This window comes from Prionailurus viverrinus, chromosome B3 (genome assembly GCF_022837055.1).
Source record: "Prionailurus viverrinus isolate Anna chromosome B3, UM_Priviv_1.0, whole genome shotgun sequence".
NCBI classification, from domain to species: domain Eukaryota; kingdom Metazoa; phylum Chordata; class Mammalia; order Carnivora; family Felidae; genus Prionailurus; species Prionailurus viverrinus.
This window is the reverse complement of record NC_062566.1, coordinates 140,829,316-140,855,722: the sequence shown is the minus strand read 5'-3', so window position 1 is coordinate 140,855,722 and position 26,407 is coordinate 140,829,316. Positions and strand designations below refer to the sequence as shown.

Genomic DNA, 26,407 nt, shown 5'->3' with positions numbered 1-26,407 from the left:
GGCAAGAGAACCTACCAGATGTAAATACAGTAGGCCAAACTACAGCTAAGGAAAAAGTGAGAGGGTCTGTCTGGCCCATTCCTCTTCCAACCCACCATCTGCCCGTGTGAGGAAACTGGCCAAGCAACCACCTAGAGTTGTGGGGACTAAACTCAAGAAGTCTTGAGTTTCAGAAAGCTCTGCTCAGGGACAGCAAGGTAAGACCCTCCTCCGCTCATGCTGTTCATGGACTCGAAAAGCAGCCCAGGGATCTTCATAACAAGGAGTACTGACCATGGATTTGTCACCAAGTTGAGATGGAACGTGAACAGGCAAACTTTTGGTTCAAGTCTGTACTTAATATTCCAGTTAGTGTGGACCTGGGCTTCCAGCCTTCTTCAGCTCCCAGCACTCATGGAAAATGGGAATATCTGGAGGGCACACTGCAGCAGAGGCTGCTTCCAGACGAATGACTGGCCCCTGGCCCTGCTCCAGCAGCCCCGGGCATGGTGGGCTGCGGGCATCAACGCCATGACACGTCGGTAATGCTGTCATGGCATATCTATCAGGAGGCTCTGGTACAGGGAAAGCATTTCTTTAAAAAGCTTCCTTCAAAATATCATTACAGGGACACCTGGGTGGCTCAGTCGGTTAAGCGTCCAACTTCAGCTCAGGTCATTATCTCATGGTTCACGAGTTCCAGCCCCACATCGGGCTCTCTGCTGACAGCTCAGAGCCTGAAGCCCGCTTCTTGGGATTCTGTGTCTCCCTCTCTCTCTGCCCCTCCCCCGCTCACATTCTGTCTCTCTCTCTCTCTCTCTCTCAAAAATAAACAAACATTAAAAAAAATAAAATAAAATAATGAAGTATCATTACAATCATTCAACATATATTTACTAAGCACCTACTATGTGCCAAACGCTGTTAAGTACGGCTATCTGCCCTACAGACCAGAGAGGGAAGATGGGTAAATAAGCAGTTCCCATAAACGTAAACTGTGCTATCTGAGGGGAAGTACCAGGAATTTTAACCTGAGTCCCATACCTGGGAAAAGGGAGTCCATCAATGACTCCTTCCCAGAAGAAGTGGTTGCTACACAAAAGTGTAAAGTGCATTTCAGGCAGAGGAAATAGCAGGGATAGAGACCTAAATGCAAGAAATCAAAGAAGCAAAACAGGTTCTGTATTGCACATGTGGAACATGTGGAGGGAGTCAATTCAGGAGTTTTAACAGGTGTATTTTTGATAAATACAGAATGCAGTTGAGCAGAAAGCCAATCATCACAAAAGTTAGGAAAGCATATGCCTTCCTGTACAACAGCCAATCAAACCTAGGCTATGAGAAAAGTTTCTTTGGTGAAATGAAGAAACTTCTTGGGCATAAAATCTATAAAAAGAGACAACACTCATGATTTCCAAGTACTGTGAGCTTATACATTAAGTTCCAAACAATTTTTATTCTGGTGGCAGAAAGAATATTAATCTGGTGGCAGTTCTTAGAACAAAACACTACCCACTTTGGCAAAAGCCAATTCGAACACTCAATGTAATACTACATTTAAAGACATGAGAAAGCAAAGGAACTCCCAGAAAATTAGTATGTAAATTTCTTGTTCTTAAAAACAATATTTAATTAGCTCAGAAATTAGCTCAAGTAATATATACATTCTCTTCCTCTCTCACATGGAACTGAACAAAGCAAATATCATAACAGAAATTAAACTTAATATTTACCTCTCTTCCTGTAAGGATGTGTCTTGCCAATTTCACTTTTGCAAAATTCCCCTTGCCGATTGTTTTCAACAGTCTGTAGTTTCCGATGTGAGGTTGTTCATCTGCACAGGAAGCTATAGAGTTTCTACACCGAGCTCCAGAGCGCCCAGTGCGAGAGGTAACTTCTTGCCGCCCATCTCCATGTGACGTGTGCTACAATATAACATACATAAAAATAAGGAAATGAGAGAACACATGGTACCTGCCAAGTTTTAAGAGTCCCTAGTTGAAGAAACAAAACACGGCTGCTTTAATTTTAATCCTAACGTATTTAGCACTTTAAAGGAATTTGCCCACGATATAAATTTATGAGGAAAACAAGCAAATGCCAAGAAGAAAAATATCATCAAGGGTTGAAGTGGGTGTTCAGAAGGAAATGAGATATTTTTTGTATGTGGTTGTAACATAAAATAGGAGTAACAAGGCTGCCTTATAATCATAAAGAATGTAACTTTCCCATAGCTATTAAATGCACCAGCACATATGATCCTTCACCAGATGAGGATACTTTTGTGATTTATTCACTGCCACATCACTACTTAGTGAGAAATCCAAAGAGAATATAATTTAGCAACTGGAACACGGCAGTATATAAAACAAAGTCCTGTCCCGCCGAGCGAGGTATGTATCAAGTGGTTTTACTATTTACACAACAAAAATACAGTCACTAAAATTGTACTAGCCACAATATGGTTTAAAAAAGCTTGTGTAATGTAAATGTATTTTCTAATTTACATGTTTTGTAAATTCAGCTTTTCATACATTAAGTTTTCTAGCGTGAGACACAGTTAAATGGAGAAAACATTAACTTACATCCAAGTCAACTGTCTTCTATTACACATAAAATAGGAATATTAAAAGAATCTTAAGATTCATAGGTATCCAAAGTTTGTACCTTTGCTTATGTTACTCTTACTCCTCAATCTACTTACAATTAAAGAGTAATTTCTTAGCATCAACCAGATGTAACCTTCAGGAGGACAAGGATTTTTGTCTGTTTTGTTCATTATCAGATATTCCTAGAACTTGGGAGCAGTGACTGACACAGAGTAGCTGTGCAATACATTGTTGCTGAATGAATGCTAAATGAATTCAAGGCCTTGTGTGATCTAATCCATTCCTCCTTTCTGGCTATATCATCCACTCTTCTCTAGGATGGTCCTAGTCCCTCAATTTGAATGCCCTTTCTTCTCTTCAAACCTAAGATTCCTACTCATCCCCTTATGTTTGGATCATTTGTCACCATCTTTATGAAGCCTCCTGTGACTTTTCTTGCATCTAATTAGTTTCTTTTTCTTCTCCTTTGGGTTCCAGGGGTACTTTGTATCTATCTATATTATGCTACTTTGTTGTGGACAATACTATTAGCCACCATATTAGCTCTTTTGCTTCTGAGTTTGTGGAGGATCCCACTGATTTCACCTAGGAACTCAGACCCTCTTCCCTCATTTGAGTTGGCCCAGCCATGTCCCTAAGTTTAGCCAATGACATACAAATGAAAATGACATGTCATTCCCATGCAAAAGCATTATTTGTCAGTGTTTGACTTCAGCCATCTTTTGCTCTCCTGAATCCTAAGCATTGCCCAAAGACAGAAGCCCTCAGGGCCAAATTATCCTGGACAGGGAGATCAATCTTCGTAGAGCCAACAAGCCCTCAGGCAAACTGTTTAAACAAGGGTTTTTACTGTGTTAAACCACTAAGATTTTGATTGTGTATGTTACTACAGCATAACGCAACCTAAACTAATACACTTATGCAAATAAACAATCATAATACAAAGCCAAAAGAAACCTGCATTTCCCTGTTAGATTATAAACTCATACAACAGATTTAAATATCTGTTAAATTTGTAATATATGTTAAATTATAATTTGTTAAATTACAATAGGGTTAAACTTAGTATATTTAGTAAAGTATACTAAACTTCAGTATATTTAAATTGTAGTATCTGTAAATTTGAAATATCTGTTAAACTGTAATTTGTTAAACTACAATAGGGTTAAACTAAGTATATTTAGTTTGGTGTTTCCTTACATAAAGTCCTTAAATTAAAAAATCTGGGGTGGGGGGGGCTGGCTAGCTCAGTGGGAAGAGCACACTACTCTTGATCTCAAGGTTGTGAGTTTGAGCCCCAAATTGTGTAGAGATTACTTAAAAATAAAATCTTTTTTTTTTAATTTTTTTTTCAATGTTTATTTATTTTTGGGACAGAGAGAGACAGAGCATGAACGGGGGAGGGGCAGAGAGAGAGGGAGACACAGAATTGGAAACAGGCTCCAGGCTCTGAGCCATCAGCCCAGAGCTTGACGCGGGGCTCGAACTCACGGACCGCGAGATCGTGACCTGGCTGAAGTCGGATGCTTAACCGACTGCGCCACCCAGGTGCCCCAAAAATAAAATCTTTAAAAAATAAATCTGGGGTGCCTGGGTGGCGCAGTCGGTTAAGCCTCCGACTTCGGCTCAGGTCATGACCTCACAGTTTGTGAGTTTGAGCCCTCCATCGGGCTCTATGCTGACAGCTCAGAGCCTGGAGCCTGCTTCAGATTCTGTCTCCTTCTCTCTCTGCCCCTCCCATGCACATGCTCTGTCTCTCTCTCTCTCAAAAATAAATAAACGTTAAAAAAATTAAAATAAATAAATCAATCAAACTCGGCCATCAAAAAGAATGAAATCCTGAGGCGCCTGGGTGGCTCAGTCAGTTGAGCCTCCAACTTCCGCTCAGGTCATGAACTCACGAGCCCCACATCGGGCTCACGTGATTTCACTCATGTGGGATTTAGGAAACAAAACAGATGAATATATAGGAAGCGGGGGGGGGGGGGGGGGGGGGGGGGGGAGGGAGAAAAGCAAGCCATAAGAGACTCTTAACAATAGAGCAAACAAACTGAGGGTTGATGGAGGAAGGTGGGTAGTGGATGGGCTAAATGGGTGATGGGTATTAAGGAGGGCACTTGTGATGAGCACTGGGTGTTATATGTAAATGATGAATCACTAAATTCTACTCCTGAAACCAGCATTATACTGTATGTTAACTAGCTAGAATTTAAATAAAAATGGGGGGGGGAATCTAATGTATTTAACTTAAAAAAATTCTCTCAAAACAGACACAAATTATTTATCAGGGATATACTGGCATATAGTTTTCTAGTAGTGTCTTTTTCTAGTTAAACCTGATTTCTTAAGTAGGCATCTCAAATTTCAGGTTTGTGCTTTACCAGAAAGACAGAAAAGCAAACCCGGAACCATATTTAACTATGTTAAAAAAATTAAAGATTATTTTTGGGAGGTGTATGTGTGTCTAAGGTATATTCTAATTTGTGTCTTGGTCATATAATAAATTATATGGTTCTTACATATGGACACATTTTCAAGAGCTAGTATGTATAACATAAAATGGAATGCATTCCCCATTTATTTTTCTTACTGCTTCTTATGTTAGTGTTGATACAGCCCTGTAACAGTTACTAGAGCTTCTACTTGGCTTTCATTTTATTCATCCCATGCTTCTATCAATGGCCCTAAAGAAAAATTGTTTCTAGGGGAGCCTGGGTGGCTCAGTCAGTTAAGCATCCGACTCTTGGTTTCAGCTCAGGTCATGAGCTCAGTTAATGAGTTTAGGCCCTGCGTCAGGCTTTGTGCTGACACCATGGAGCCTGCTTGGGATTCTCTCTCTCTCCTTCTCTCTCTGTCCCTCTCCTACTCTCTCTCTCTCTCTCTCTCTCTCTCTCTCTCTCTCTCTCTCTCTCAATAAATAAACTAAAAAAAAAATTAAGAAAAAAAGAAAAAAGTTTCTAATCTTATACCACTCAATGTGCTATACTAAACAATTAACCAAATAATTCTGAATTCTTTACTATTAGCCAATTATTTCATGCATAAGGGTTTTTTTTTTTTTCTCCCTATGGAGCCAGTAAACAACCCAAGGGTAAAAAAGGAAAAATGCTATAGAATTCTTCAGTATTCACATTACATTTTGTGGCAGCACTAAGCATGTTAACAGGTACTCTAAGCTGTTAAATTCAAGTCTTAAAGATTAAAGGAGCCCTGAACCTTCTCTCTCCCATGGAGTTGGGCTGATACCACTTCATCCACCAGAAAATTAGAATATGTACACTGCTACTGAAAATAACCAGAAGCAAACCAAAGACAGGAGATTATTAACAAAATATAAAGCATCCATTTGCAAACTAAAACCTTTACTGCAGAAAATTTAAATTTCCAGGTAATATATTAGAGAATGGGGCAAACATTATAGTTATATACTCAGTATCCATTTCTCCCTTCTTCATTACCAAGAGAAGCTGGCTGGGTATTTGATGAGGCAACAAGACCAACTAAATAATTGTTTTCTCAAACGTGTCTGTAGCTAGGGGCACCTGGGTGGCTCATTCGGTTAAGCATCTCGGTTCTGGCCGGTGCTCATTAATGAAAACATACCGGTGGGGGGCAGGACAGGGGCAGTTCTGGGAAAACTTTTTGTTTCTCACAAAGGGGCACAGATACACTAGTACAGTCCCTTCTTTCTCTTTCCTTCAATGCAACCATAACTGCAGATGTATAAGTTATCTTGCAGCCAAAAGGTCTCAAACACGAAAGAAAATTTTTTATTTTTATTTTAAGTAGGCTTCACACGCAGCACAGAGCCCAACGTGAGGCTTGAACTCACCATCCTGAGATCAAGAGTTGGAAGCTTAACCGCCTGAGCCACCCAGGCACCCCAAGAAAATAGTATTTTTAAAAACCACCAGCTCTGGGGTGCTTAGGTGGCTCCAACTTCGGCTCAGGTCATGATCTAGAGGTTGGGAAGTTTGAGCGTTCCATCAGCTTGCTGCTTTCAGAGTATAGCCAGCTTGGGATCCTCTGTCCCCCTATCTGCCCCTCCCTGCTCTCTCAATCTCTCCCAAAAATAAATAAAATCTGGGGCGCCTGGGTGGCTCAGACTCTTGATTTCAGCTCAGGTCATGATCTTACGGTCTTTAGGATTACAAGCCCCGTGCTGGGCTTTGCACAGACAGTGCAGAGCCTGCTTGGGATTCTCCCCCCGCCCCTCCCCCCCCCCCAATAAATAAATATTAAAAAAAGTATTAAAATATATATATATTTTTTAAAAAATAAATAAAAACCACCAACTTCAATATTATACTGCTGAACCAAAGCTAGAAACTATGTATGTTTCTTTTGTGAGAAAAGCAAACCCCTATTTGGTTAAGCCATTATGTTAGAGTTTATTACTTTCAGTCAAAGCTCTACTGTTGCAGAGCTGTATCAACACTAATGTAAGAAGCAATAAGAAAAATGAATGGAGGAGTGACTGGATGGTTCAGTCAGTTAAGTCTCTGATTATTTCGACTTGGGTCAGGATCCCAGTTTCTTGGGACTGAGCCATATGTCAGCTCAGCACTGAGCACGGAGCCTGCTTGGGATTCTCTCAGAAAAGGAAAAGGAAAGGGAAAAGGAAAGCGAAAAGGAAAAGCAAAAGGAAAAGGGAATAGGAATAGGAAAAGGAAAAGGAAGAAAAAGGAGGAAAAAAAGAAAGAAAAAGAAAAATGAATGGAGAATGCATTCCATTTTGTTATGTTCTTTAAAAATGTATCCATATTTAAGAGCCATAGAATATAAATCATATAACCAGAAGATACAAATGAGAATATACCTTAGACACACATCAAAAAGGTTTTTTTTAATTATTTTTTTTTAACATTTATTCTTTTTTTTTTTTTTTCAACGTTTATTTATTTCTGGGACAGAGAGAGACAGAGCATGAACAGGGAAGGGGCAGAGAGAGAGGGAGACACAGAATCGGAAACAGGCTCCAGGTTCTGAGCCCTCAGCCCAGAGCCTGACGCGGGGCTCGAACTCACGGACCGCGAGATCGTGACCTAGCTGAAGTCGGACGCTTAACCGACTGCGCCACCCAGGCGCCCCAACATTTATTCATTTTTAAGAGACAGAGACAGAACATGAGTGGGGGAGAGGCGGGGAGAGGGGAGAGAGGAGAGGGGAGAGGGGAGAGGGGAGAGGGGAGAGGGGAGAGGGGAGAGGGGAGAGGGGAGAGGGGAGAGGGGAGAGGGAGGAGAAAGACAGAATCTGAAGCAGGCTCCAGGCTCTGAGCTGTCAGCACAGAACCTGACATGGGGCTCGAACTCACAGACCGTGAGATCATGACCTGAGTGGAAGTCAGATGCTTATCCAACTGAGCCACCCAGGCACCCCCACCAAAAAGTTTTTTAATTTTAATTTTTTTAGCATGATAAATATGGCTCTGGGCTTACCATTGTATCTATCTGGTAAAGCACTAATCTTAAATTTGAGAAGCCTACTTAAGAAATCAGGTGTAAGCAGAAAAGAACACCATTAGAAAAGAACACTATAGGCCAATATCCCTGATGAATATGGATGCAAAAATTCTCAATTCTCAATACTAGCAAACTGAATTCAGCAGCACGTTAAAAGGATCATTTACCAGGGCACCTGGGTGGCTCAACTGGTTAAGTGTCCAACTCCTAATTTTGGCTCAGGTCATGATATCACTGTAGTGGGATCAAGCACTGAGCATGGAGCCTGCTTAAGATTCTCTCCCCCCCAATCTCTTTGCCCCTCACCTGCTCATGTTTTCTGTCTCTCTTTCAAAAAAAACAAATTTAATTTAAAAAATACACACACACACACACACACACACACACACACACACACACACGTAGGATCATTTACCATGATCAAGTGGGATCTATCTCTGGGATGTAAGGATAGTTCACACATCAATCAATGTAACATATCACATTAACGGAATAAAAGAAAATAATCATGTAATCACTTGATACACACAGAAAAAGCATCCAACTTCTGACAAAAGTCAACATCCATTCATGATGAAAACTGTTAACAAACTGGGCACTGAAAAAACATATCTTGACATAAAAAGTCCACATATGAGCAGCTCGCAGCTAACATCATACTCAATGGTGAAAGGATAAAAGCTCTTCCATTACGTTCAGGAAAAAGACAGGGTTGCCCATTCTTACCACTTCTATTGAACATAACACTGGAAGACCTAGTGGGAGCAATCAAGCAAGAAAAAAAAAAATAAAGGTATCAAAACTGGAAAAGAAGTAAAATTGTCCCTGTTTGCAAAAGACATGATTTTACAGAGGTGCCTGGCTAGCTCAGTCAGTAGAATGTGTGACTCTTTTATTTTTATTAATTTTTATTTTTTATTTTATTTTATTTATTTTTTTTTAAATTTTTTTTTCCGACGTTTTATTTATTTTTGAGACAGAGAGAGACAGAGCATGAACGGGGGAGGGGCAGAGAGAGAGGGAGACACAGAATCGGAAACAGGCTCCAGGCTCTGAGCAGTCAGCCCAGAGCCTGACACCGGGCTCAAACTCCCGGACCGCGAGATCGTGACCTGGCTGAAGCTGGACGCTTAACTGACTGCGCCACCCAGGCGCCCCCTAATTTTTCTTTTTTCTGAGAGCAACAGAGAGAGAGTACACACACACACATGATTGAAGTGTGAGGCACAGAGAGAGAGAGATAATCCCAAGCAGGTTCCACACTCAGCACAGAGCTAGACGCCGGGCTCAATCCCATATCCCTGGGATCATGACGTGAGCCAAAATCAAGAGTCAGAAGCTCAACCCAATGAGACACTCAGGTGCCCCAGAGCATGTGATTCTTGGTATCGGGAGTAAGTTTAAGTTCAAACCCCACGCTGGGAGGAGATATTACTTAAAAAATAAAATCATTTAAAAAAAACAAACATGATTTTATACATAGAAAACCCTAAAGACTCAACTGAAAAACGGTTAGATCTAACCAATGAATTCAATGAAGTTGCAAGATAAAAAAAATTAAATTAAAAGATCAGTAGTGCTGGGCACCTGGGTGGCTCAGTTGGTTAAGCATCCAACTCTTGGTTTTGGCTCATGTCATGATCTCATGTTTTCATGAGTTTGATACCTACATAAGGCTCTGTGCTGACAGTGCAGAGCCTGCTTGGGATTCTCTCTCTCCCTCTCTCTGTCCCTCCCCCATTCATGCTGGCTCTGTGTCTCTCAAAATAAATAAATAAGCTTTAAAAACACATTTTAAAAAATCAGTAGTGTTTCTATACACTAATGAGATTTCTGAAAAAGAAATTGATCCTATTTACAACAGCATTGAAAAGAATGAAATACTTAGGAATAAATTAAGGTGAAAGATCTCTATGCTGAAAATTATAAAGACACTGATGAAAGAAATTGAAGACAATACAAATAAATGGAAAGGTATCCTGTGTTCACGGGCTGGAATTAATATTGTTAAAATGTCAAAACTACTAACAGCCATCTACAGATTCAATGCAATCTCTATCAAGATTCCAATAGCCTTTTTTACAGAAGTAGGAAAAATGCTCCTAAAAAATTTATATGGAACCACAAAGACCTCAAACAAAGAAATATTGAGAAAGAGCAAATCAGAAGGTATCACACCTCCTGATTTCAAGTTATATTATAAAGCTATACTATGATAATGAACAGTATGATAATGGCATAAAAACAAATAGACCAGAATATAATTGAGAGCCCAGAAATAAGCCCAAACATATAAGGTCAACTAATATTTGACAAGGGAGCCAAGAATACTGAATGGAGAAAAGACCATCTCTTCAATAAAAGATACTAGTATAACTGGGTACTCATATGTAAAAGAATGAAACCGGATCCATATGTTATACCACTCACAAAAGCTAATTTGAAATGGATTAAAAACTTAAATGTAAAGGGGCACTTGGGTGTCTCAGTCAGTTAAGTGTCTTTGTTGATTTCGGCTCGGGTCGTGATCTCACAGTCTTGGGATTGAGCCCTGTATTGGGCTCAGTGCTGGGCGTGGAGCCTGCTTGAGATTCTCTCTCCCTCTCCTCTCCCTCTGCCCCTCCCGTTTGCACACACACAGGCATACACGTGGGCTCTCTCTCTCTCTCTCTCTCTCTGTAAAATAAAAAAGTCATTAAAAAGCACTTAAATGTAAGACCTGAAACCATGAAACTCCTAGAAGAAAACATAGGAACAGAGCTCCTTGATATGGGTCTCAGTAATGATTTTTTGGATGACACCTAAGGCACAAGCAACAAAATAAAAAATGAACAAGTGAGACTACATCAAACTAAAAAGCTTCTGCACAGCAAAACAAAACATAAATAAAGTGAAAAATAACCTATGGGATGGTAAAATATTTGCAAACTATATATTTGATAAGGAGTTCATATCCAAAACATATGAAGAACTCATATAACTCAATAGCAAAAAACAAATAACCTAATTAAAAATGGGCAAAAGACTTGAATAGAGATTTCTCCAAAGAAGATATACAAAAAGCCAACAGGTACGTGAAAAGATGCTGAACATGACTACTCATTAGGGAAATGCAAATAAGAACCACAATGAGATATCAGTTCACTCCTGTCATAGTGGCCGTAGCCATAATCAAAAAGACAAATAATAGTATGGATGTAGAGAAAAGGAAACCCTTGTGTACTGTTGGTGGGACTGTAAATTGGTATAGCCACTGTGGAAAACAGTATGGACAACCCTCAAAAAATTAAAACCAGAACTACCATATGATGCTGCAATTCCACTTCTGAGTATATATCTAAAGATAACAAAAACACTATCTGCACTCCATGTTCACAGCAGCATTTATGTACAGTAACCAAGACATGGAAACAACCTAAGTGTCCATCAATGGACGAATGGATAAAGAATTGTGGTAAGTATACACAATAAAGTATCATTCAGCCATTAAAAAAAAAAACAAAACACAACAAGGAAATCCTACCATTTGTAACAACATGGACAGATCTTGAAGGCATTATACTAAGTGAAATAAATCAGAGAAAGACAAATCCTGTACGATCTCACTTACATGTGGAATCCAAAAGCAAAACAAAAACAAGAAAACAAACCCAAACTCATAGAAAAAGAGATCAGAATTATGGTTACCAGAAGAAATGAGTAGGGAAGGGGGATCTGAGGGAAGATGGTCAAAAGGGACAACCTTGCAGTTATAAGGTAAGTAAGTACTAGGGATGTAACGTAAATCATGGTTACTACTGCTAACACTGCTATATAATATATAGGAAAGTCGTAAAAAAAAAAAAAGTGTAAATCCTAAGAATTCTTACCACAATGAGAAATTTTTTTCCTTTATTAATTTCTTCTTTCTTTTCTTCTTATTGTTATCTATAGAGAAGATGGATGTTAGCTGAACATATTGTGGTACTCATTTCTCAATGGACATAAACCAATACCTTAAACTTATACAGTGATGTATGTCAATTACTTCTCAATACAGCTGGGGTGGGGCGGGGGGGGGGGGGGGATGGGATCAGGTTTAAAAGTTAAAAAAAAAAACAACTTTACATCATGTTTCAACTCTTCCTAAATAAACCTTGGTCCCTTTTGTAAAACACAAGACGTGCCCGCCCACGCATCCTTTCTAATCCTTAAAATAACAAACCACCTCCTTAACACAAGGGCAGGTTTTTCAAATGTAAAAAAATCTACAAAGCTAAATTGTGACAATAAAGGGCTGTCCCCCACGTATTTTGTACTTTTAGAGATATTCATAAAATCAAATTTCACTTTTGAAAGCAGCAGGGCGATTATTACATTCACTGCAAAAAAAAATATTTCATAAGATTGAACAATTTGTGATTTAAAAAACTCTTAGCAAACAAGAAACAGAACAGAACTTCTTTACTTTGATAAAAATCATGGACCAAAACCTTCAGCAAATATTACACTAATGGAGAAACTTCAGAATCATTTCTTGAAAATCAGAAACAAGACAAAGTTGTCTATTATCACTACCATTATTTAACATAATACTAAAGGTTATGGCCAATACTTGAAGGAAAGAAAAAAGTAAGATATGAGAATCAGAAGGAAAGAGATAAAACTGTAACTGTTTGTAGATGATATGATCTAACTACAAACCAACAGAATCAGAAATACCACTGGAACTCATGAGAGTTTGGCAAGATACAAGATCAACCTATCACATTTCTCTGCACTGGCAGTAACCTGCCACAAAATTTAACAAAAAAATAACCATATCAATAAAAACTATAAAGCAGGTAGAAACTAACTTAATCAAAAAGAATATGTAGAAGCTCTTTGGAGAAAGCTTTAAATTTTTAATGAAAGACCTAAAAGATACTCAAACAAATGGAAATTCCATGTTCATGGATAGATACTATAAATTCTACCCAAATTAACCTACAAGTTCAAGGCAATTTCAATTAAAATTTCCAATCAGTAGTTCTTGAGCATTTTTTTTTAATGTTTATTTCTTTTGAGAGAGAGAGAGAGAGAGAGAGAGAAAGAGGGTAAGCAGAGGAGGGGCAGAGAGAGAGGGAAACAGAGAATCCAAAGGAGGCTCTGCTGTCAGCACAAAGCTGGACTCGGGGCTCGAAACCACAAACCATGAGATCATGACCTAAGCCAAAGTCGGACAGTCGCTCAACCGACTGAGCCACCCAGGTGCCCCAAGTAAAAAAATTTTTTTAATTTTCTAGTAATTTTAATCTTACTCTGACGTTTACATGGATGAATAATTGCCAGGTCAGCCTCAAAAAAAGAGTTAAAAAAAAAAAGAAAAAGGCTCAGAAACAAAAAGCGATCTAAGTTAGTTAACACAAGCATAACAAAACATATCTATATAATGTACCCTCTTTTTTTTTAATTTTTTTTTTTAATGTTTATTTATTTTTGAGACAGGGAGAGACAGAGCATGAACGGGGGAGGGTCAGAGAGAGAGGGAGACACAGAATCGGAAACAGGCTCCAGGCTCTGAGCTGTCAGCACAGAGCCCGACGCGGGGCTCGAACTCACGGACCGTGAGATCATGACCTTAGCTGAAGTCGGATGCTCAACCGACTGAGCCACCCAGGCGCCCCTCATGTACCCTTTTAATAGCATACACTAAGAGAGACACATCTTTTGTGTGGTATTCTTACCAAAAATATATAACCTTAATTAATTGTGAAAAAACATCTGACAAACTTAAACGGAGATATATTCCACAAAATAACTGACCAGTACTCATCAAAACTGTCAAGGGCATAAAAGACAAAGACAGAGGAACCATTACAAATTGGAGAAGACTGAGACACAATAACTAAACGCAATGTGGGATCTTTGATTAGATCCTAGAAGAAAAAAAGAACCCTGGAGAAAAACTGGTGAAAATTCAAGTTCTGTCGTCGTCGACAAGTTCTGTCGTCGTCGTCATCGTCGTCGTCGTCATCGTCATCATCATCATCATCATCATCATCAACAGTATCAGACCAATATCAATTTTCTGGCTTTCATAACTGAGCTATGGTTATAAAGGTGTTAACATTAGGGGAATCTGAGTGAAAGGCATACATGAACTCTGTACCACTTTGGCAATTTTTATTTAAGTCTTAAATTATTTCCAAATAAAAAGTTCAACAGATAAGATGTACACATAGATACACAGATTAAGAAGATTAACACTGACTGTGAAGCCATAGTAATTAAAGAGAACAGAAAAACCTAAGGGGTATGGGCACAACGGAAAAACAGACCTGTGCACCAGAATATAAAACTAAATGACATGAGTACATGGGAACCTTAAGATACAATGAAAGGGGCCCTATAAACCAGAGGGGAAAGGATAGATTGCAGAGTAGACAGCAGTGGGAAAACTGGTTCACCTTATCAGCCGGGGGGGTGGGGGGGGGGGGTGTACAAAACTAGATCCCTACCAGAGAAAGGCTATGTCTCCAGGGATTAAAAACCTACATGTGGGGCGCCTGGGTGGCGCAGTCGGTTAAGCGTCCGGCTTCAGCCAGGTCACGATCTCGCGGTCCGTGAGTTCGAGCCCCTCGTCAGGCTCTGGGCTGATGGCTCAGAGCCTGGAGCCTGTTTCCAATTCTGTGTCTCCCTCTCTCTGCCCCTCCCCCATTCATGCTCTGTTTCTCTGTGTCCCAAAAATAAATAAACGTTAAAAAAAAAAATTAAAAAAATAAAAATAAAAACCTACATGTGAAAAGTAAAATGATACAAGGTTAACAAATGAAATATAAGAGAATATCCTTGTGATCCAGGTATTTAAGTAAAACTTCAAAAGCACAAACACAAGGCAAAATTTATGTTGGTTACACCAAAATCAACAATTTGTTCAACGAAGGGCATTATAGAAAGATGACAGAAGATATGTGCAATGTCCACAACCTACATCAGATTAACATCTAGAAAACCAAGAATACCTAAGAATCAACAAGGAAAAGACAACACAAAAGAAAAATGGACAAAGGAAAAACAGCAATTACAGAACACCCCAAAAGCCAAAGTATATATAGACCTAATAAAAATCAAAGAGAAATACAAGTTTACAATGAGATATCACATTACACCCAACAGGCTGGTAAAAAATTAAAGCTGGATAATGCTAAATGTTGGCAGGAACCAGGGATACTATGCACGACTGGCAGGAGTGTGGATTGATTTAGCCACCCAGAAGGACAAGTTCTGGCCCTATCTGTATTTCCTGTGACAGAGCAAGTCCACTCCTAGCTACCCCAAGAAAGTCTTACACGGCTCCATAATGGACATGGATAAAGATATTCATGGTAGTATTTTGTGGCTGCAGGAAGTGGAATGTCTAACCCTGAGGAGCAGACAGGTTGAGTATGGTAGATAGATCACCATCCCACAGACTGCTAAGCAGTGGTCAGAAAACAGATTAGACTCATAGATGAGATACATACAGTATTTACACGAGGTGCCAAATGTATACTTTGTAAGAGCACATACATGTACACACATTACAGCATATTAAACAAACTATGGGGAATGAACTATGGGGATTAACAAGAATAAATAAGACAAGGGCTTCACACTGACCTATAAAGATAACGTGGTGGCACCTGGGTGGCTCAGTTGGTTAAGCGTCTGACTTCGGCTCAGGTCATGATCTTGTGGTGCAGGAGTTCAAGCCCTGAGGCAGGCTCTGTGCTGACAGCTCAGAGCCTGAGCCTGCTTGGAATTCTGTGTCTTCCTCTCTCTTTGCCCCTCCCCCACTCACTTTCTGTCTCTCTTAAAAATAAACATTAAAAAAAAAAAAGATAATGTGACTTTTTGCAGCTGAGTTTACAAAAAAGGCTTCTAAGAATATGAACAACAGAAATGGGAAACTATTACTGCTCATATCCACAAATTCAGTGAAACTGGTTTCATTTTTAATAAAATAATATTGCTGTAACAGATAAACTAATCATAACAGACTGAAAAATCATTTACTCGTCTAATCCCCAAAAGGACTACAGGCACAAATAAATTGTGGCTAAAGAAAAATTTCACTCAGTAGCTTTTGACCAGTTAACTATAAGCTAAGCAACTATTAAGTGCCAGGCACTACAGAGTGATGAAATAAAGGATGGTGCCAAACCTTCAAGGTACTCCTAACCTACCTGAAGAGCTAACATGTGGAATAATAACTAAAACAGAAGGCAATCCCTGCCCCACTGAGAAAATCAGAGAGTAGGTACTCTAAGTGCCATCCGTCTATGTTATTTTTCAATTTTCTAGTAGAAACACTAAAAAACGTATCAACAGGTTAAATTAATTTTAAGATTTTATTTAACCCAATATATTCTCAAATATTTCAACACATAATATAAAAAGATTAAGACTGCATATTCTTTTTTTCACACTGTCTTTAAAATCTGTATATATTTCATCCTTACAGAGCCACATTTCAAGTGGTCAGCAGCCACATGTGGCTAATAGCTACTGTGTGGGATAATGTAGTACTAAGCACTCAGGAGGTGATCACATTTGAGTGAGATGAAAGAAAAAAGGTATCTTATGAAGGGATAATCTTTAAAGGATAAGTAGTAGAGTTCTAATGAAAGACAAAGGTTATTTCAAGCCAGGCACTAGTACAAGGAAACCTAGGAAAACGTGGGGGGTGGGGAAATGATCCCCTCCCCTGCCCCCCCCCCGCACCCCAACCTGCATGTCAAACCACTTTCATCTCTCACAACTCTCTCATTTCATGGGACACTAACACTGGTGGGGGGGGGGGGGGGAACGACACTTCATTTCCTTGACATCATGATGGCTGACAATTTATCCTTATGCTCCTGACTAGGCTGTCCTTTCTGCCTTGCTCTGCTCTCCATCCCCAACCCTTAGCTTAATTAATGCCTACACCAAAGTACTTGACTATGAGTTCCTTGTGGGCAAGAATAGTCTCATCTCTGTATTCTCAGAATACAGGACCTGGCAACTAGCAGGTGTGAAATCACTGGGTAAACAAATAGCTAAGCAGAACTGTCTGGCTAGAGTATTAAGGTTATACAGATGAGCAGTTGGAAACAACAAAGCTAGAAAGGTGGATCAAGAATAAACCTCCAAAAGTTTAAAAAAAAAATTTTTTTTTAATGTTTGTTTATTTTTGAGAGAGACAGAGACAGAATGCGATTGGGTTAGGGGCAGAGAGAGAGGGAGACACAGAATCTGAAGCAGGCTCCAGGCTCCAAGCCATCAGCACAGAGCCCAACGCGGGGCTCAAACCCACAAACCCATCATAAAATTCTCATCACAAGAAAAAAAAACGAAGTATGTATGGTAATGAATATTAATTATTATACTTATTGTGGTGATCTTTACACAATCAATACAAATAGTGAATCATGTAGCACATCTGAAACTAATAAACCAATATGGAGGTTATGTCAATTACATCTAAAACTTAAAAAAACAGTGAAATAAATTAAATTTTTAAAAGATGAGGCATAGATCAGTGAATTGGTCATGATTAAGTTACTTGTATTTGAAAGCTAGTTTTACATTTTTTTTTCAACGTTTATTTTTGAGAGAGAGAGAGAGAGAGCGCGCGCGCGCGCGCAAGTGAGCAAGCGAGCAGGGGAGGGCAGAGAGGGGGAGACACATAATCCAAAGCAACTCCAGGCTCTGAGCTGTCAGCACAGAGCCTAACATGGGGCTCGAACCCACAAACCGTGAGATCATGACCTGAGCTGAAGTTGGACGTTCAACTGACTGAGCCACCCAGGCGCCTCTGAAAGTGAGTTTTAATTACAAGTATGTAATTAACATAACTCCAAATCCCAACTTCTTGTATGTTTTGTTGTTGTTGTTCCTTCTTTTTTGCTCCGCATCTTGTCCACTCTACCTCAGACATGTCTTCAGATGTACTCCTTCAACTGGTCTTAGGCTCCCATCTTTCTCTCTCCCTTCCAAGCCCAGACACTATCCATCAGTTCTCCCTTTAAGAAAGCAGTCTGAGGTTTTAAAAAAAGGAGAAAGGAGATGATCTTGCTGGAATAACTACAGAGGGGAGAAGCTAAGGATACAGGGATAGAGATGAGAAGACCAGTAAAAAGACCATCAACATTAACGACAGCTAACATTTATCTGTTACTTACTGTAAGTAACAGGCACTGTTTTAAATGCTTTACCCATATTGTCTCATTTAACCACTAATTCAACCAATATTTTATTGAACCCCTATAACAGATGACAAGCATGTTCTAGGTATTTGTTGTATCAGTAAGCAAAACAAATTATTTCTGTTCTTGTGGAGCTTTCAGTATACCAGAAGAAACTGACAAAACACAATAAACATAAGCAATGTGTAAATATGATACGTAAGACAGTAATAACTGCAATGGAGAAAAGAAAAACTAGACCAGGGTTAGGGAGACTGGGAGAGTCACAGGTGATTAAGCCACTGAGGTGATATCTGAAAAGAGGAGGTGAGAAAGTTAGCCATAAGAATATCTGGAAGAAAGGTGTTCAAAGAGAAATGCAACGTCAAGGCCCTGAGGTTGGAGTGTAGCTTGTGTGTTCACAGAACAGCAAGAAGACTCTTAGGTCTATGGGCAGAGTGGGTGAGGAGAGGCAGAAGGTGAGGACCAAGAAGAAAGGAAAGCCGGCACATGGAAAGCCTTATCGTTGTAACAGCCCTATGAGGTCGTCACTATTACCAATGCCATTTTACAGATGAGGTAACTGGGGCACAAAAAAGTTAACTAACTTGTCCAAGGTCACACAATAAAATGCTAGGCCAGATTATAAACCCAAAGAGTTACTATTAAGTTGTTTTGAAAACATGACGTTGACATTGTTGACACACTTCCCATTACAAAGTAAGGTCCGTGTCCCTTGTGTTGTGATAGATTTAACCAAGAGCAAATGACACAGTGTGACTTCTGAGGCTAGGTCATAAAAGGCAGGGAGCTTCTATCTCTTCTGAAACACGGAGCAACCTCGGAAGTCTGTTCGCACTGAGGCCTCCACACTGGAAAAGCCCTTTGTAGACCCTCTGGCCAAGAGTCCCAGCTGAGCCTAGCCCTCTAACCACATCTGCCAAGGTGCCAGATACATAAGTGAAGAAACTATCTAGGATGTGGATCTTCCAGCCCAGCTGCTCAAATCCCACTAGCCTTTCGAGATCCTCCAAACTGAAGTCCCAGATATAGAAGAACAGAGATAAGTCATCCCTGTCTGAATTCCTCAAACACAATCTGTGAGCATAATAAAATGGCTGCTGTTCTACATTACTAAGTTATGGAGTGATTTGTTCCACAGCAATAATATGAAGAACCACTATACAATAAGCAGGAAACAAATGTTAACAACCTGAACTAAGTAACAGAAATGAAAAGAAAAAAAAAAAAAAAAAAAGAACCCCCAAACAAAAACTGGAATACACTACCATGGTACATAGAAGGTTCTTTATCATTAAACATCTTTAACGTCTAGATGGCAACGTTCTTTTAAGAGAAGAAAACAAGCTCTTTTATTCCATTCCACTAATAGAGCTAATACACGCCTATGGATACCAAGGAGGGCCTAGGAATAGGTAAAGGCTAGCAATTGAGAGAAGACAAGGAAAGAGGTGGAGACAGTATGTGAACAGAATGCCATCAAAAACACCTCAAATGCCTTCGACAACAAAAGGTGACTGCCCTGGTTTAAATTATTCTACTGGATAAAGAATGGCAATTCTCAGAGCAGAAAGCTGAGTTAGGGAATGGTTCTGGGTCGACTCCTCTCTAGAACTCCCTGCTAGAATCTGCTCTTGTAGTCAATGAAGTCATAAAGGTGCTTACTGCATAAAGAATGAAGTTATATATAAAAGTCAGAAATAAAAACCTTTGGGCTCAGTTTATTCAAATTTTATATTAAATTCTACCCAAATACACATCTTCATGTAAAATGTCCATACTACAAACCCCCCAATATTGAACATCCACTCAAATGCAACTGCCTATTAGCAACAAACAAAACACCTCCTGCTGTTTAACACCAAGACCCCTTTGTAACCCACTTAAACAATGCCTTATCTAGTCTACATAAGATTATATAAGACTAGCCACAGATGAGCAGCTCAGGTGGCTAGTATGCAGTGCTAAAGAACTGTTCCTTGAAGAAAAAAATGCTTTCTTCCAGTGCCAACTTCCGCCCTCCCAATTACTGTGCAGGCAGGTGCATATGGGTCAGCATAAACTCCTTATTACTACTTGCAGACAAATTCCAAGCACATTCTTTAAATTCTTTTGTAAGACAACATTAAAGCTGGGAGATTTCCAGGGAAGACATCTGTTCTCTCCTTCAGATTTAATTTGAAAGTTTAAAATGGAGGTGAGATGGGGTACCTGGCTGGTTCAGTCGGTAGAGCATGTGACTCTTGATCCCAGCATCATGAGTTCGAGTCCTATGCTGGGGATGAGTTTACTTAAAAAAAAAAAAAAAAAAAAAAGTACTAAAATACTTAAAAATATATAAAAATAAAATAAGATGGAGGTGAGACAAGGGTTTTCCGCTTTACTCCTCCTAGTGGTGATCAGAAAGGGCTGCATTCCCTGACTCTCACTTCCTGGTTGGGAAAAAATTCCAGGGACAAAATTTGTCTTAGATCTTGGATCTCAGAATCCAGAACAATCCTCCAAAACTAAAGGTAACAGATACCAAGGCGCCTGGGTAGCTCAGTCAATTAAGCCTCGAACTCTCAATTTCAGCTCAGGTCATGATCTCATGGTTTGTGGGATCAAGCCCTGCTGTGGGCTTAATGCTGACAGTGCAGTGCCTTCTTGGGATTCTCTCTCTCCCTCTCTCTCTGCCCCTTCCTCTCTCTCTCTCTCTCAAAACTAAATAAACCAAAAAAAAATTTTTTTTAAGAGAACAGGTACCAGGGGCACCTGGGTGGCTCAGTCGGTTAAGCGGCCAACTTCAGCTCAGGTCATGATCTCATGGTCTGTGAGTTCAAGCCCCGCGTCGGGCTCTGGGCTGACAGCTCAGAGCCTGGAGCCTGTTTCAGATTCTGTGTCTCCCTCTCTCTCTGACCCTCCCCCGTTCATGCTCTGTCTCTCTGTGTCTCAAAAATAAATAAATGTTAAAAAAAAAAAAAAAAAGACAACAGGTACCACAAATTTACACTGAGTTGTGTATAAGTCTCTCATGGGTAATTACAATGTAAATAACCATGCACTACATAAAGTAACCTGTACTCATTGCAAATTTCCAAGTTCACCTAATTTACACATAGAAGAAACAAAAATGACCTTCAAATTGAAGTCTGTAAGATTTTTTTCTCAAAACATTTTGACACCATAAAAAAATATTAATTCTTCAGAGATTAACTTTTTTTTAAAGGCCCAAACAGGCTTTATTCAACAGATAGTTGTGCTTGAAAGTTAAAAGGCAGATTAAATAAAGGCACAGTATATACTTTAAAAGAAATGTCATTTAAAGTACAGTAAGTGATCAACAAATAGTAACTATTTTTATACTCCATAACCATACTTTCTTACAAAGAACCAACTTTAAAAACTCACGGAGCTTGAAAATTTTATTTAATCCATTGGAAATCTCTCTTCTATAGTCACAATACAACCTAAAGGGACATAGTTTAGTTGACAAGCTTTCAATAAATACTAATGCAGTAATTAAAATGTGGTTTCTGGACCACAAGTTCTGGGAACTTGTTAGAAATGCAAACTAGAATCAAGGTCTGGGGAGGGGCCCAGCAATCAGAGCTCTAACAAGCCCTCCAGGTGATACTGGCGTTTACTCCAGTTTGAGAGTTTATTAGACTAGCTCACCGAGCTCAGGATGCTTTGTTCTGCAGGGACTGGGAAGTCCTAAAGAGCAGGTACAGGTACAACATGGTTCCTAGATATAACTTCTATGGAAGCTAGCAGTGTCCTACACAAAGTAGGCACTTAAACTTGAACAGGTTAATGACAGTCTCCTATAACCTATACCTGGCTAGACAAGAACACCATCAGTTTATCTATTTCACAGAGATCAGAAATTCTGATGGCTTGTCTCCATTAACTAATAATAAGTAAATACAGGCTGCACACACACCAGGAGCTGTTAACTGACAGAGCCCTGGGGCCTCTGGTACTTTGACAAACGGCTCAGGCTTACAACGTGTCATATGCTTTAAAATTTAAGTGAAAAAATACATTTCTGATTTTACCAGTGTCCAAACAGGATTTGCCCATGGCTCCATATAAGTCATGACACTGCAGAACAAAAACCAAAACATAAATTTTTTTTTGTTGCCTTCAAAATGCATCTTATGTCACATATTAGCTCACTGTAATATATGGACCCTGGATGGAGTCCAATTTGAACAAAGTGTTAAAAAAGTAGACAACTGGGGCGCCTGGGTGGCGCAGTCGGTTGAGCGTCCGACTTCAGCCAGGTCACGATCTCGCGGTCCGTGAGTTCGAGCCCCGCGTCGGGCTCTGGGCTGATGGCTCGGAGCCTGGAGCCTGTTTCCGATTCTGTGTCTCCCTCTCTCTCTGCCCCTCCCCCGTTCATGCTCTGTCTCTCTCTGTCCCAAAAATAAATAAACGTTGAAAAAAAAAATTAAAAAAAAAAAAAAAAAGTAGACAACTGAGGAAATTGAAGACTGACTGGATATCTGATGTTAAGAAATTATGATAAAGGGACTAGGATTACAATCTTTATAAAACTAAAGCTTTATCTCTTCTAAAAGCTTTAGAGATGAAATGATATGAGGTACTGAATTTGCTTCTTGGGGAGACACCAAATGAAATAAGACGGCCACTGAGTATGTGGGGGGCTAACTATATACAAGGGTTTCTCAACCCTGACCCTATTGCCATTTTTTGCCAGATGTTTTGTTGTTGTTGGGGGGAGGAAGGGGTGCTGCCCTGTATATTGTAAAATGTTTAGCAGCATTCCTGGTCAGTAAACTCTCTTCTGTTGTGACAACCAAAAAATGTCTCCAGACATCATCAAATGTCCACAGGGCAGCAAAACTGTTCCTGGTTGAGAACCACTAATACAAACTAAATTCTCCCTACTTGTTTGTTTGAAATCTTCCGTAACAATACATTTAAGTCTTATTTTAATTATACTCTGTGTAATGGTACATCTATATCTCTCTGGTTGAGTAATTAGTACATAAGCTTTTGAGGAACAGCTTGGTACCCAAAAAAGCAGAGGGAACTGAACTGGAGATGTGGAGCCTAGTGGTGGCTCTGCTACTAAATAGTGTTGTCACAGCAGCTCCTGTCACCTCTCTGAGCATCCTCATTAGGTCAGATTATTTGATTAGTCCTTATGAGTTTTAAAATTATTTGAAAACAGTATTATCTTTTATATACCCATCAGCTAAAGGTGGGTACTCACATTTATAAATCAAACAAACGAAAACAGAGTAGTGGACTAGGATGAAGACAATATTCTTGTTGCAAATAATCTGCCTTTTATTATTCCTCTATCTATAAGCAACATTCCCATCACGGCCATATACAATTATTTAAAATTGATTCCCAAGATAAGCAAAATGGAAAGTCTTTTCACAAAAAAGACAAAGTTGTTCTAGTCATAGTAGCCAAAATGCCCATCAATGGTGAATGGCTTAGAAATTGTTGTACATTAATTGGGTGATGTATGGAAGTGTTGAATCCCTATACTACACACCTGAAGCTGATATAACACTGTATGTTAACTATACTGGAATTAATATAATAACTTACAAAAAAACAAAGAAACTTTTGTACCTCCAAACAATGAATTACCCACCACTCAGCGATAAAAAGAAATGAACTACTGATACACACACACAAACATTAATAAAGATTCCATTTATATGACATTCTAGGAAACATAAAACTATAGGGACAGATAACAGATCAGTGGATGCCAAAGGCTGTAGAAAGAGAGAGGCGACTGACTGTAAAGGGCCACAATGTAAGCAAGCACCTTCCTGGGCAATGAAGATGTTCTGTATCTTGACTGTGGTGAGGGTTACATGACTATACATTTGTCACAACTCATCAAACAAGACACTTAGGAAGAGTAAATGTTCTATCTCAATAAACCTGACTTTAACAAAACAGCTGCTCAAGAAACTGAGAGCTCTCATTCATTCTTGTACCCTCACCACTCAACTGGCAGTTCAGGAATGGCAGGCAAATAACATGACATATGCCAGACACGTAACACTCGACACAAGGGCACCACACTGTCAAAGACACACACCTACTTCCAGAAGATTCTAACACAAGTTAAAAAATGGAACAGGGCACGGTGAATTCATGCCACGATACGCTACAGACCTCTGATTTCAACATTGTCAAAAATTCAAATTTAAACACATTCTACAAGAATAAAGGCACGCTCCGTACCTTACACTGTTTTCAAAGAATAAAGTCAGTAGTTTCTAACAGCACACAGAAAGATTAAGACACGATTCAACAAATTCACCAGAGAACAAAGTAAAGACTCACTTAGGGTGAGTCCTTCATGACCACAAACCTGACTGTTTTTGGCCTCGGTTCATTTAGAAAGCATGGAGCTCCTGCTCTGGGTCAGTGTAAGATTCTGCCGCTTTGAGCGCAAGTCAAGGACCCGAGCTAGCCAACTGCCTGTTTTGCTTACTCCGCTCTGCAGTGTGGTCCAGGAACAGGAAACTGATCAAGTCAGGAACACGTTCTTCAAAAGAGCCCTAAGAAAATGAGCTCACGGACTCACCTGGTCTACGACTGCCTACCACTGACCCTTCACGGAACTTTCTAACCCGTCTCAGGGGAAGGAACACGCGCCGCGGCACCACCCACTCACCAGGGGAAAGAGCACTACATGCCGGGCGCTGACACACCCCGGGACTGCTTTAGAGCAACCCCGGCGTGAGCAGATGAAGTCACCTGAGCGCCACGCAGCAAGCAAGCCTCACACGAAGGCACCGGTACCGCCGGGCCACCGTGTCTCAGGCCACGGCTGAAGGCAGGGACACGGGCAGAGCGAGAAGGCTGTCGTTCCTCGGTGACGGCGTCTTCCTGCCAGGAACCACCCCGGAACACGTCTAATGAAAGGCCCGCGGACGTTCTTCCCCGGCTACCTGCTCCACGTCTTCCAGAAGGCACCTCCCGGACCCGAACTGCCCTGAACCGAGCGCGAGGCACGGGCTCAGAGAGCCCTTGGACGCACGGAGTCGGCGTTTCTCCGAAGGCCTTTCCGCTGCACGTCGCTGCCCCCGGCCCTTTGCAAGGTTTCCACGGACACAACCAAACGGTCCGCGTACAGAATCCCAGGCCGTGAGCGCTGGAGCGGGGGCTCGGCGCCGTCGAAGCCCGCTGGCGGCGGGCAGGCGAGAAGCCAAGCCCGGAGCGGGCGTCCCCCGGCCGGGGCGGCGTGGCCAGCCCCCTTCCTTTCAAAACCGCTTCATCGGCCCTTCCAGACAGATGCGCCCGGAAGGGCAGCGACTCCTCAAGGAAGCCGGTACTCTGTCCCAAAACTTCTCTCCTGACCCTGCCAGGGGGCCCTCGAACACGCCCCCGCGGCCACTCAGGTGTCGAGCCGGCCACTAAGCTTAGTTCCAGACAGTTTGACAAAACCAGGCAAAAAGGACAGCCCACTCGACCCGATCACTGGCTTCTCACCGGCACCACGAACACGTTTCCAGCCCGCCAGCCCCTCGACAGCTAGCTTGCCCGCCCCATCTGCAAGGAGAGCCTGCCCCAAGTCAGCACCAAGCGCGGCCGAGGGCGGACAACAAGCACCGGGCGCGGCGGCGGCCGGGGTCCCCCCCCCCGCCCCCCCGCCCCCCAACACCCCGGCCGGCGAGCGGGACTCGGCGAGAACACGGAGGCACGACCCGGGCCGCCGCCTCCAGGAAACGGTCGCGCCCCGCCGCCCCCCGCGGCCTCCGGCCGGCCCGCCGCGTCCGGCGCGCTCCGGGCCGGGGACCCCCGACGGCACGGGCTGCCGTCGCGCTCCGGGAGGCAGCGGGGGAGACCCGGCCCGGGCAAACCCCGACGAGGCCCAGGGCACTTACGTTCTCAGCGTCTCTTTCATTCACCGTTGGCAACGGGGTCCTAGTGGACATTTTACTCCACTCCACTTCTGCACAATGCGAGGGTGAAACAAAACAGCACACGGCCTCGGGGGGCCGGCGACCTCGTCGTCGAGCGCCCTGCGGTTCCGGAACGGCGCCGCGGAGGGCGGCTCCCCTCCCCCACGGCCGTCTAGATCCCGGGCCGGGCCCGGGCCGTCCCTCGGCGGGTCCCGGGGCTCATGCTCCCCCGGCCCCGGCGGCCGCGCCGAGGAGCCCGGCGGGCGGCGGTGGCG

The 26,407-nt window shown here is 41.4% G+C and overlaps 1 protein-coding gene across 7 annotated transcripts in view; it reads right to left on the bottom strand.

Moving 5' to 3' along the window:
* The window catches only part of MARK3 (microtubule affinity regulating kinase 3), a 114,045-nt gene extending 87,638 nt beyond the window's left edge, over window positions 1-26,407 (bottom strand). For 4 of the 7 annotated variants that reach the window (XM_047861096.1, XM_047861098.1, XM_047861097.1 and 1 more), the window contains exons 1-2: window positions 26,115-26,407; window positions 1,713-1,904 (exon numbers count right to left, since the gene is read on the bottom strand). In XM_047861096.1, the coding sequence (XP_047717052.1) occupies window positions 1,713-1,904; window positions 26,115-26,165 (243 nt within the window). In that variant the 5' untranslated portion in view covers window positions 26,166-26,407. Of the gene's footprint in view, window positions 1-1,712; window positions 1,905-26,114 lie in introns of those variants that run through there. The other 3 variants (XM_047861100.1, XM_047861101.1, XM_047861102.1) reach the window with 2 other exon arrangements.